Below are 14,234 nucleotides of genomic sequence, written 5' to 3' on the forward strand. Positions count from 1 at the left end.
CATCAGAAGCTAGTGCAAAAATACCAATTGATCAAAGAAAGTGCACCATATTACAGGTATGAATCCCAGGCTGCACTAGAACCCTCACTCAGAAACTATACTAGGACCATAACATAATAACGGACAAGATGATCCCACACAACAGACCAGACATAACTCTCATTGACAAGAAGGAAAGGGTGCTACCTACCTGATCGACACAATGGTGCCCAACTCCATTAACCTCCAGAAAACTTATGAGAAAACTTAAGAAAGGGAGTCAGAGAAATATGGCATATGAAGCAAGTAATGACCATCCTGATCACTGTGTCACCCACCAGCATGGTGCCAAAGAGCCTCTGTGAAAACCTAGCAGCAATAGACCTCCCAGAGAATACTTACGTGGAACTCCAGTAAGCACTGATTCTGAACACCTGTAGGACAGTAAGAGAGTTCCTCGACCAAGTGTTATAAGAATAATAATAGTAACCAGACACAACCAACAATCCCATCCACTTGGTACTAGTACTCATCATGGGGCAGAAAAAATCCCATAAAAAAAAAAAAGGAGCAAAAAAGTTTTTATAATAAATAATAATAAAAATGTATCTTTTACGGAGGCCATTAATATCCTAATTGACAAAATAAAGTTTCTCATTACTGCCAATAGATTTTGATTCCTTGGTAGGAATGAGTAAAGAGGATTCAAAATCATTGGCCAAACTTATTTAAATTTGAGGACAAATTTTTCACTCATAAAAGAGACTTAGCATAAGAAACCCCTTTTTTCCCCTTTCTGTCTCCATTCATCAATAACATTTTTGTGGTGTGGGAGTATGGTGAAGAGACCTCAGTAACTACCTTCTACAACAACATAAATATCACTAACATCAATATTAAATTCTCTATGTAAATGGGATCAATAATAAAATCGTCTTCCTTTCTTGATGTCAAAATTAACATCCATAATAACAAACTCAGCACTTATATTTACAGAAATCCAACTGACACCCTGTCAGTGCATATCACCCACTATCAGTAAAAACAGGAATTATTAAAGGCTTAGCCCTTGTGGCACTTAGAATATGCTCTCCTGACACACTGGGTGAAGGACTTAACACCATAAGATTTATTCTGAAGAATAAAGTTTAGTTCTGAAGTTCTAAATTTCTGAAGAATAATAGTTACCTGTGTGAGGAGAGAAGCACATAATTTGTACTTTTTATCTAATTTTATTTTACTTTTTGGCCAGTGCAGCAAAAGCCTGTGGCTTCCTTGCACTGTATCTATACTAATGCTAATAACTTATATCCAGAGAGGCTAATCACAGCGTTACAGAAAACACCATTGTTAATCCCCTCTTCCAGAGTGGTCCCATTTCATCCCCTCATTTCACCCTAGTATTGGTAACACCATTAACAGGATAGTTAAACGGCATAATGCTAATGTTTGCTTCACTGGGCATAACCTGAAACAACTCTTCCATTCTTCTGAACCCTCCTTTCACAAGAAATGATTGGTTTGCCCCCTTCCACAAGACTTGGTTTATTGTCTTGACTGTGAGTGTAGAAAGTAGAAAGTGCTACATAGGACCAACACTGAACACACTACAAAATAGAATAGATGAACCCATCCACCAAACTAAAGTAGGGCACATACAAGAAAATAACACAGTCCCACCATCAGAAGGAACCATGACTTCAACAAGAGAGCCTAGAGTCCTGGAGAGCTCACCAACCAAAAACTACATGAATTTATAGAAGCTTTTTACACTCAGGAAAACTTTAAAAATATAATCAACAGGAGCACTGGGAGGATGACATCCCCAGGCTTGGCACACCCTGTTCTGAAGAATAAATCAGCCCAGAACTCTTCCAATTATCATACATGCTAATCACAGACCCATCATTAATAGGAATATACAAACAAGCTTTTCAATCACAGAGCAGAAAACAATATTTGTAAGCACCAACAGACAGGCAAGTTCGCTTACTGGGCAGCCAATGCAGCACAATAGAAGCTGTCTACCAAGGTCTCTCCTCCCTTCCAGCCTAAATGATTGGTGCATCCAGCAGCTAAACAAAGGTTACAAACTGTAGACCATTTAGCACTATACATCAAAATGATAGAAATAAATTCTAATATCTCTTACCAGATGATCTGGCTTCCCAGGATTATGAGTCTCATCAAGGGGCTCACATCTGGTGAGTATGGGCTTGGCACACCCAGGGTCCTGAGCTGGATATCATCATTCTTCTCTTTCTTGGTGATTTCCTTCTACTTCTCTCTCTCTCTCTCTCTCTCTCTCTCTCTCTCTCTCTCTCTCCCCCCCCCTTTCTCTCTGGGTTACAGGGCTGGTGCAGCATAAGCCTCAGGCTTCCTTGCATCATATCACTAATAATAATAATAATAATAATAATAATAATAATAATAAATCCTGGGGTGAAAATATAACAGCCATATGCCAGTGTTTTTATTATTAATTTGTTATCAGTTTTTCTCCTAAATGCCAGACACTGCGCAGAAAACAAAAGAGAATAGATGAACATGTTCACACAAAACTCAGCCAGAATAAAGGAGGCACAGGTCTTCCGAAACAGATGGTAATCATTAAGTTATTAAACTAGTTAAATCGTGTATATACAGTTCAGTGTAGTATATTTTTATAGAAAATTGTTATTTCCTGCATCAATAAATACATTCTTCATCCCCTTACTTTTCAGAGAATTAGATAAAAAACAAAAACTTACTTGCTATTACCCTGCACTGAATGGATACTGGATCTTCACAAAACTCATAATGATTTCGCAGAGAAGATGGTGTTTCAAAATCTCCTCCTTTTTGTGGATTGTCTACACTCATCCAAGTTGTCCAGCAGTCTTCCTGAACAGCAGGAGCTAGAAGATTAAAATTTTATTTAAAATAACAGCAGCAGCAGCTATATAAATTTATATTTGATAGGTACAATCCAATATTAATATTGCATACAGACACATTAGGGAAGGATTTTCAATACACCCTAACAAACATTTTGCAATTGTTCTAGTTCATTAGAATACAGACTATTCACTGTGACCAGGAGACAAAAGTTGTCTCTGTAGAGCTTTTACATAAAATACAATTGACTTCTACAAGTATCTACCACCAGTCTATTTGTACGCCATTCAATATTTTTGAACTGAAGGAATAAATCATTTTAAATAGGGTATTTTATAATGACATCCTTCATTTTAAATTATAATGGACAGAAGCATAAATAATATATTTTTTTAAATTGGCAGTGTACCAACAGAAGCAGCAGTCACGTTATCCAATAACTACACAGGTACTCATCCCTGCCAACACAACAATTAATACATGCCGAAGAAAATCCAAAACTAAAGGAATACAGGCACTCCCCGACTTACGTAATACCTGACTTATTCGACTTTACTTAAGTTTTCACCGGCCAGTGCAAATTTAAAAAAAACCCAGAAACATATTTTGCATCCTGTAGGAATAAATGGAGGTATTGTGTTAGTAATTCGTTCCAATATCTTGGAAGTTGAAATTTTTGCTATATAACTAAGCTATTTATTTCTCTAAAAAGTAATTTTTATAATGGAAATTGCAGTACCCTTTCATCGTTATCATATACTCCGTTATAAGAATTAATTTTGAACATCTTCGTCTTTGAGAAAAAAAATGACTATCTTTAGCATTAGTAAAGGCACATGATGCAAGAAAGCAAGCTTATATAGCATCAGCCAAAAAAAAAAAAAAAAAAAGTTCTAATTTCACCCGTCAAATGTTTTTCTAGTTCTGCCTTGAATCTATTTAAGCTATCAACTTCTATGACAGATGGAAGTTTGTTCCAGCAATCAACCACACACTGGCTAAAGGCAAACTTCCACACATCTATCCTACAACTGTCTTTCCTCGATTTGAATTTATGTCCTCTCTAGGTTATTCTGAGCAAGAGGACGAATTTTTGTTGATATTTTTCTAAAGCACATTTCTGGAGGTCACGACCACAAAACAATAAAAACAATTTGTACTTTCCAGTTTATTGGGCTTTTCTGTTAGTGCAATCTATTATAAATGGGTAGTAAACTCGATCTTATTGCATTTGTGATAATACCTATAACTGGAATTGTGTGGGTTTTTACATTATTATGGTGAAATGTGTTTCCCCTTCACTGAAATCTTCAATTATATAAAAAAAACATAAATAAATTTGCAGAATCTTCACTTCATTCCTATTTACTTATTACAATTATGAAGGGAAAGCAACCAATGGAAAGTGCAAGTGGTGAAACGAAACAAAATTGATTTAGAAATGAAGATAAAAATTATTAAGAAGTACAAAGCTGGACAAAGTTTGTCATCTATTGCACAGGAATTAGGCCTTGCTGCTTCAACAATGAACACTATTCTAAAGGACAGTGCATGTATAAAAGAACATGCTAAAGCAGGCCCGGGCAAACTATGGTCCGCCGCACATTTTTGTGCAGCCCGTGAGCTTTAATTGTATTTTTTAAAAAAGTTTACTTATTTTATGCCTTTTGCGATGCCTTTTTGAAAAATACATTTGTATATGTAATACATTATAGAATTTGTCGACTTGTAAATTGTTTTATCATCTCTGTATTGTTCAAATTGAGATAGAATTGGAAATTGTGTGCGAACTGAAGCGAGCCAACGGGCGCTTTTATAACAGTATAATTTGCAATTATAAACTAACTGCGTGAAACTATGGTAACAGACAACCGGTGATGAAGACAACGGCTTTGCTGCAGTGGCGAAGTAATAGGATAGAACTGCTGACCGGCCGCAGTTCCAATCTGTTTTCTCTGACGGTCATCCCGCAGTTAGTTTTTTTGCGTTATCTTCGGTTATCATCTTGGTGCCATTAGCGATAAAAATAATATTTATGCCCTTTTAAAAATGAATAAAAAATGAAAAATTCAACAAGAGCATCGTGTCTTCAATGAAGAGTGGAATACAAAATATTTTTTTGCTAACATAAATAACAAGACTATTTGTGTCATCTGCTGGGAGAGTGTCTCAGTGTTGAAAGAGTACAATATTAAAAGACATTTCACTACTAAACATTCTGAATATGGTGCCAATTTAACTCTGGAAGTGAGAAAGAAAACTGCTGATGGAGTGATTCAAAATTTATCTAGACAACAAAATGTGTTTACACGGCTAACTAAGGAACAAGAAGTTGTGTTATTTCTCATATAATTGCAAAAAGCAATGAGCCGTTTTCTGATGGAGACTATATTAAAGAATGTATGACTGAAGCTTGTGGAATATACGTCCTGACATTAAACACAAATTTGAGAATAAAAGTTTATCTCGGCAAACCATAGTAAGAAGAATTGAATGTATCGATACAAATTTGAATGAGCAATTATTATCAGTATTAGAATCCATAACATGGTACTCGATAGCTCTTGACGAAAGTAATGACCAAAAGAATACTGCACAGTTATTAATTTTCATACGTGGATGTACCTCTAATTTTGAAATTATTGAAGAGCTTCTTTCAATGGAATCTCTTAAAGACCAAACAATGGGAGCTGATATATTTGAAAAAGTTGAAAAATGCTTAACAAGATATAATTTACAATGGAACAAAATGGCAAGCGTAACAACTGACGGAGCACCAAGTTTGACAGGTAAAAATGTTGGAGCGTTAAATAAAATTCAGGATAAAATTTGTGAAAATTATTCTGATTATAATTTAATTACAATTCATTGTATTATACATCAACAAGTATTATGTAAAAATGTGTTAAAAGTTGAACATGTCACATCTTGTATTATTAAACTAGTAAATTTAATACGATCAAGGGGCCTGAAACACAGACAATTTGTTAATTTTTTTCAAGATATTGAATCTGAGTACGCAAATATTCCTTATCATAGCCAAATTCGATGGTTTAGCTTAGGAAAAGTTCTTTGGCGAGTATGGGATCTTAAAGATGACATCATTCTATTTTTAAAACTGAAAAATATTATGGACTTTCCCGAATTAACTGATAATAACTGGATTTGTGATTTTGCGTTTACCCTGGACATCATGACACACTTAAATACTTTCAACACCGTGTTATAAGGGAAAAATTTATACACCCATGATATGGTAAAAAGTTTGAATGGATTTCAATTAAAACTCCAGTTGTTCCTTCGACATTTATTGATTAACAAGGTAGACCACTTTCTAACCATGAAGTTGCTGAAGATTCCAGAAAATAAATTTGAAAAATATTGTGAAATTATCAATGCTTTGAATGATGACTTTTCACAAAGGTTTGGCGACTTCCGAAAAATTGAGACAAGTTTGGCAATAGTGCACAACCCATTTTCAATAGAAATTGATAGTGCACTGAGTGAACTACAACTTCAGATTATAGATCTGCAGTGTGATGCTGATTTAAGGGAATTGCACCATTGTGAGGAAATCTGTAAATTTTACAATACTCTTGATTCGGACAAATTCAATGAACTTAAAAGATTTTGCCCAAAAAATGTTGGTTATTTTTGGATCAACATACATATGTGAACAAACATTTTCCATCATGAATCTAAATAAAAATATTTACGATCAAGCATCACCGATGAACATTTACAAGCAGTTTTAAGAATCTCAACTACAAAATTAACACCCAAAATTAAAAAAATGTTAAAAGATGTAAAACAGTTCCATTCATCTCATTAAATTCTTGGTTATTAGAGAATAATTTTTTTTATGTTATATTTCTTCTTCATGATAACAAATAATATATATCTAAAAATAGTATTTTACATGCGGCCCGCCTTCTTTTTGAATTCCTAATGTGGCCCTTCAGCCAAAAAGTTTGCCCAGACCTGTGCTAAAGGATCAATGCATTTAAGATCAACAGTGATCCCAAAACAGCGTTCAGGTGCTATATCGAAGATGGAAAAGCTATTAATGATAGGGATGGAAAATCAGATTCAGAAGTGAGTGCCCCTGAGTCTAATGGCCATTCAAGCAAAAGCAAGAAGTATTTATGAAGATATTAAGGATAAGTATGGCAAGCCCCAAGCCAAGTTCATGGCACCAATGCCTTAGTAATTAGAGTGTAGGTTCAAGCATCATGCTGGTTTCCACAATGTTAAAGTATGCAGTAAGTAGCTAGTGCTGATTCTGCAGCAGCAGAGAAATTTTGTGATATGTTGGAAAAAACCCCTTCTAAATTTCCATGGCCCTCAACCTCTGCAGCAGTGTACTTATCAGCTGGAGATGTTGATTCTGGCAACGATGCTTGAAAGGTAAAACTTACTGACATTATGCCTGTCCCCTCTCTTTTTTTGTAATTTTATAATTTTGAAATTTTTGTAATTGCGCCCTTTTGTAATTTTGTACACTTTCCTATGCATGAGATAAAAAAAATTGAATAAATAATTCTATTTACATGTTCTTCAAACATTTCTTTTTTTGCTTCAATCAAACTCAGTGAGCATAGTTAATGGCCAACTGGAAGCAACATTGCAACAAAAGGGTGTAGCATCTGTTCTGACACCTTTCAAGTGTTAGAGGAATCTATAATGCAAGACGGGGAGACTACTATTTATTTAATAAAATATTCGATTTTCACTGAACTCAGAATAATCCAAATTTCATATGAATAAAACTTTTCTAAATAAAATAAAATAATGTAAAATTTGATATTAGTTTTAAAAAATATATTAAAAATTACATTAATAGACTAGTTCAGCATTGCAATTCTAATAATCAACAATTTTCAACTTTGACTTCTTTAATATACATACTTGCTGTCTCTAAAACTTGGGGCAGAGCAGTTTCAGTGGTGGCACAACCTTGAAGTTCAGAACAAATGAGAGAATTGTTTAAACACTGACATCTTTCACAGTCAAAGTCTTTAATCTCACCAGGCTGTCAACAAAATTTCAAACACAGCTGTTAGTAATAATATTACAGTAGAAGATTCATAATTCAAATTTCTGTAATGGTTATATGAGCCATTTCATTCTATTAAAATGAATAATGGTGTCTCTGACTTATGATATTTGAGACTTGCAGCCCTATTTTTACTAATGATATAAAACAGTGAATTGTTAAATTATTATCATTATTAGCCATATGGTGTAAGGAAGCCTGAAGCCTTTGTTGCAACAGCCAAAAAAAAAAAAAAAATTCCGAGTTTCCCCTGAGAGAGAGAGAGAGAGAGAGAGAGAGAGAGAGAGAGAGAGAGAGAGAGAGAGAGAGAGAGAGAGAGAGAGAGAGAGAGAGACAAGAGTCAGAAGTAGAAAGAAATCACCAGGAAAGCAAAGGATGATGATATCCAGCTCAGGACCTGGGTGTGCCAAGCCTATACTCACCAGATGTTTTTTTTTTTTTTTTGGTGGTTCTTGGCGCATAGGCTTCTGTGGCCATAATGCACCTTCCAAAGTTTTTGCAGTACTTTGATCCAAGCCTGAGGCGGGAATCGAACCCACGACCTTTGGGTTGCCAGGCAGGCACTTTACCCACCCGGCTAGCCTGGTCGACCTCACCAGATGTGATGAGCCCCTGAGGTTAAATTTGTTTAAATAACAACAGAATGATCATTTGGTAATTCAATTCAGTAGATTGCTCCTATCACAAACTCTGACTCAGCTATGGAATGTTTTGGAACCTTGCACTCAGAGCAAAATACTATTTATTGTGTATTTCCAATGACAAATACAGCATTCAAATTTGGGATGGTGGGGAGGGCAACAGTATAGGAAAATAAAATATTCAAAAAATATATCCACAAATACTTTAAAATAATATAAATGAGAACAGTGCACAATTTGCTATTCTCCCCCTCCACAGATCATCCTGCATAATCTAGTATCCATTGCATATTTTATTTCAATATTTTTCTTAGATTGAATCAAGAAACGTGATCACTTTGTGAGCCTATGAATTTGATTATACTTTTTTTTTTTGTTATTTAACTGAATTCTGTATTCCAACAATAAAGAAAAAAAAATCCAATGTTTTGCATTTTATTTATTTGTACATTGTATTTAATGCATGAAGAAATCAAAAATAAACCATGTAATAAAATTACACATTAAATTACAAAGGACTGCTGTAGCCAAGTGATCGAATGCAAGGGTACAGTAATACGCATGGTTGAGTCTGATCAAGGTTCAAGTCTATATAGCTAAATGCAGTCATATACACTTGAATTCTTGTATTCTCTATATCTTGTTTCTGTTTATACTCCTCTGACCCTATGTGATCATTTAGGAGTATAAACAGAATTTTTTTTTAAAATGAAATGTATAGATGATGAATAAAATGAGAGGCTAAAATAACACAAATAATAAAAAGTACTATAAAAAAAGATTTTAAACTTTTTTTAAAATTCAAATTAAGAAACATGATTAGACATTGTCAACCTGCTTTTCTTCTCAGTGTCTATAGTACTCCTCCAGAAAATGCCTTCATTTGGAACTGACGTCACAACTATGAAAAATCAGCTTTGGAGTAAGATTTTTCAAAAAGCCTGGGGATAAATGATTTGTTTTCTTTCTGCCAATTTAGTGGATTTTCATGTCTTGATGAAAGGGAGCTAGTATTTAAATACAGTTCTACTTCAGCAATGCTGGATGCTTCAAATTTTCTATTTAAATAAGCACCACAGCAGAATCAAATTCATGCCAAATCAAAATGGACTGAGTGTTGCCAGGTGATCATACAAAAAAATGGATAACTTTCAGTTTCACATACCTGTGATCCAGTTCTGTTTATTTGCATAACTTCTGGTTTTTGTATCAATTATTTCAAAGTAGCTGCTTCCAAAGTTTGAAGCAATATCAGTTTGACTACTGGTGATCACATTTTAAAGTGCAGTGGGTTGTTTTACACTGAGGCAAAAATGACATAAAGTGAATATACTTTTATTTTTGACATTAACAAATGTTAAATGTTATACCAATATTAACAAAATCAATTTTTACCAAACTCTAATGCTACTTTAGTAATGCTGGATGCTTTAAAATTTTCCATTTAAAGAAGTGTCACAACAGAATCAAATTCATGCCAAATCAATCTGGATTGAGTGTTGCCAGGTAATCTCCTTACTGTATTTTCAATTTTTACTGAATTTTACATCTTACTGTATTTTAATTTTTAATTCTCACATTCACTTATTTAGAATGTATCTGTGTCTAATGGACTGTAGTGAACACCAGAGGAATCAGTAATAAAAGTGTAATGAACAAACTGCTAGTGGCAAGCAAATTAGGACATTGTATGGCAAGCTTGACATGTGGAAATTAAAGATCAATGTGACTCCAACCTGAGCAAAAGAAAAAGGATAGAAGAAAAAAAGAAAAAATTAAAAAATTGGACATCCCTTTGTCCAATTTTGGCTCAATTTTTTTACCTGACAAAAGGGTAAAATATCCATCTACCACCTCCTGCTTTGACTGAAAACCAAACTTGTTATCAACAGTAATTGGATTATTTCATACATTTTGAAACTTGAAATGATGTTCATAGCTGGATCTCACTCACTAGCCATCACTTCTTCCAATTTTTTTTAAAATGAGGCTTTCCATCATGCCATCACTCCTTCCAGTTCCTTCCTAAAATGAGGCTTTCAGTTACTCACTCACTAGCCATCACAATTGATTAGTGGTAATCAATGGACACTGCTCATCGTGGACTAATGTTATTAGTGGAGTCCCTCAGGGTTCAGTGGCGCCTCCGTAGCCAGGTGGGAAGGAGCAGCAGTGCGTAGCACACGCTTCTTGATTAGACCGGGGTTCGAGCCCGTCACCACCAAATACGGAGGATGCGGAAAGGTGATGGATGACCACCGCATATCCCGGAGCAATATGGCCTTAGTTGCTAATGCTCCTAAAAAAAAAACTAAATAACAAATAACAAATCAGGGTTCAGTGTTGGGTCCATTGTTGTTTTCTGTACTTATAAATGATATTGATATATCAAGCTTAATGTCCAAGTTTGCAGATGATACAAAGGTTGGCAGGGTTGTTAAGGACACTACTGACAGTATGCTGCTGCAACAGGATCTGGAAAGGTTGAGCAGATGAGCTGAGAGGTGGAAAATGAAGTTTAACATTGACAAATGTAAAGTACTACATATGGGAAGCAGTAATCCCAGGGTACCACACTGACAGTGGTAGAGAATGAAAAGGACCTGGGGGTAATTGTGCAGGCAGATATGAAGTTTTCTGAGCAGTGCAGACAGTCTGCAAGAGTAGCTCATGGTGTCTTGTCAATGATATACAGGATTTTTTCTAGCAGGGATAAGGAGGTGATTATTTCCTTGTATAAGTATACAGGTAAGTATAAGTATTGAGTACTGTATACAGGTCTGGAGGCCTCATTTTAAGAAGGATGTAGAGCTGTTGGAACGAGAGAAGGGAAACAAGATTAGTGAATGGAACAAAGGATTGCTCTTATGAAGAAAGGCTTAAGTTTTGTCTGGAGTCTAGGTACCTGCGAGGTGATCTTATTGAGGTGTATAAAACCTTGAATGGTTTGAGCATGCTCCGTGCTGATGGGATTCTTCCTCTTGCTCAAAATAATCAACTGAGAGGGCATAAATTCAAATTAAGGAAAGACAGTTGTAGGATAGATGTGTGGAAGTTCGCCATTAGCCAGCGGGTAGTTGGTTGGCGGAACAGACTTCCATCTTTTGTTGTGGAAGTTGACAGCCTAAATAAATTTAAGGCTCAGCTGGACAGGTATTTGGAACGATTGGAAGGGTGAAATGGGAGCATTTTTTTTTTTTTTTTTGGCTGATGCTGCATAAGCTTGCTTTCTTGCATCATATGCCTCTACTAATGCTAATGACATCTGTTTTTTCTTCATTTTATGGTTTTTTTTTTTTTTTTTATATGCCACTCCGGCTACTTCAACCACTGTCCCAGATATATATATTTTTAATTAGTTCAATTAAAAACTTTAACTTTTATTAAAATTAACTTTAACTTTTATTAAACTTAAATTAAAAAATACTATAAAATTAAGGATAAATTCAGTTATAATGAGGTCCAAGACTTACAGCTAAGATAGTTCCATCTTTAAAACTGCATGTGCAATCCTGAGGCAAGACACACATGTACTCATCTCTTGCTACAAATGGAGGTGTGCAAGAATCCAGCCTGCATCCAGCTATACACATACTAGTTACATCTGTATCCTGACATTGTCCCTTTTGCTTCAAATTATGATGGAAAGACTGACAGGTTTCATCACAGTGGAAGGCACAATTGTCCCATTCACTTCCTGGTGGGCAAGGACCTATAAAATAATTATTCTTATTAATGTATTCCCTAGAATTAAAAGCTTGCATTACGAATGAGGACCACTTTATACTTGATTTTTTTTTAAAAATAAACCTGCAACATGGCTTCACATATAACCAATATCAATTAGTGATTATTCTTTTTACTATTCTATTAAACACACTGATTCCATAATATAATAACATAACTTTATTCTGCTATTTAAAAAACAACAGAATAAAAGTATGTTTACTTTCCTGGTACTTTTCATACCGAACAATACAGGGTGCGACTTGAAATTATTCATTTTAAATTGAAGTCAAATTTTTAATTGCAACTGAGGTAAGCATGTACACCTAATAATGCAAGCTCAGATCCAAATCTGATTGACAGTCATCAACACTATCAACCAGACTATGATATCAAGATTACATGCAGAACAAGAAGGGATAAATCCACATAGTCTACTAGAGTGTGGCTACATGACTTAATAATTGCAACACCAAAGAAGAAGAAAATATTAAACTTTTAGAAAAGCAATATATCAGTTTTTCATTTTATATAAAGTAAAGTGTAGCCATTATCAACCCACTGCAGGATGGAAGCCTCCTCAACAATTCATGCTGAGGGAATATAGTTCATTAAATTCAGTCTGCTGTTTTCAGTGTAAGAATAAATTTATTATGAATGTCAGTTTTGACTGATAAGTGTTGTTCCACTTTATTAGACAGTCAGATATAATGCCTTTTTGAGTTTTTACTGAATAAATATCTGAACAGTATTAATGCCAAAAAGTAGGTCATAATGGCATTTCTTTGCCTTAAATTTTACTCCTATTTTGGGATTCCTTATTCCATTCATAGTTTTGCCTGGAATTTTGGCACTAGTGGCAGGTAAAATTTCTGATGAAAGAAAGAAAAAAGTGAATTGTTATCAGTTTTCAAATACACATATGATGCACATCATAAAGTGTGATGTAAGTGACAAAGACAACACAGGTCAAACAGGTTGGTAAAAAGCACTTTTACTAAGTGATCACAACAGTAAAATTATCTGGCCATGAATAATTGAAAATATAACAAGATGTCATGACACAGCTAATGGAGTAAACAATGAGAAGAAGAATACAGATTCAAGTACCTAAAATGCATTTCAAAAAACAAATAACTAAATAAATAAAATATAGATAACATATTAATGATATATACAGTAAATGATTAAAAGGTTGCATTCACATTACAAGGTTAAAAGAAGGGATAAATCTATGGAGTCTACTTAAACAGTAGATGGATAGGCATATAGTAGGCATAATAATCAGTTTTATTTTTTTTTATATATTTATTTATTTTTGGAAGGGGAGTAAAAAATACAAGAGAGTCTTCAAGGCAAGAATTATGCAAATAAGCAATCATAAAAAAATACATCCAATCCCTAAATATAAATAATTACCTTTATCCATTTCTAATTTAGTAACTTCATTTCAGTCCACCATACAATGATACTGCAGTCATACAGCAGTCAGAGCATTGATTTGTTAAGTAGTAGTGGTAGTAATGGGCAAATGATGCAAGAAAGGAAGCTTATATAACATCAGCCAAAAAAAGAAGGTTAACCCATCCGTACCCTCCAAGTATTTGTCTATTTCTCCCTTGAATTTATTCAACCCATCCACTTCCACAACAACAGATGGAAGCCTGTTCAAACAATCAATCTGGCTAAAGCCAAACTTCCACACATTTATCCTGCAACCATCCTTCCTCAACTTAAATCTATGCCCCTCGTGTATGTAGTCTCAGCAAGTGGAAGAATACCATTAACATTCAGCTTACTCAATCCATTCAAGGCTTTAAACACCTTAATAAAATCTCCCCTGAGATGCCTGGTCTCAAGACCTTTCTGTTCTTCTGCAAATGCAGAAGAACAGAAACCTTTCTAGGTAAGAGCACCCTTTTGTTCTCCTCACCAATCTGGTTGCCCTTCTCTGC

General features: G+C 34.7%; 1 protein-coding gene across 1 annotated transcript in view; it reads right to left on the reverse strand.

Annotated features, from left to right (window-relative positions):
• The window catches only part of LOC150090433 (uncharacterized), a 562,729-nt gene that overhangs the window by 382,021 nt on the left and 166,474 nt on the right, over nucleotides 1-14,234 (reverse strand). Inside the window, exons 73-75 of the mRNA XM_090389881.1 lie at nucleotides 12,027-12,265; nucleotides 7,765-7,888; nucleotides 2,730-2,876 (exon numbers count right to left, since the gene is read on the reverse strand). Coding sequence (XP_090246007.1) covers nucleotides 2,730-2,876; nucleotides 7,765-7,888; nucleotides 12,027-12,265 — 510 coding nt within the window. The remainder of the gene's footprint in view (nucleotides 1-2,729; nucleotides 2,877-7,764; nucleotides 7,889-12,026; nucleotides 12,266-14,234) is intronic.

This window comes from Mastigoproctus giganteus, chromosome 2 (assembly GCF_048544385.1).
Source record: "Mastigoproctus giganteus isolate SK-2022 chromosome 2, ASM4854438v1, whole genome shotgun sequence".
NCBI lineage: Eukaryota > Metazoa > Arthropoda > Arachnida > Uropygi > Thelyphonidae > Mastigoproctus > Mastigoproctus giganteus.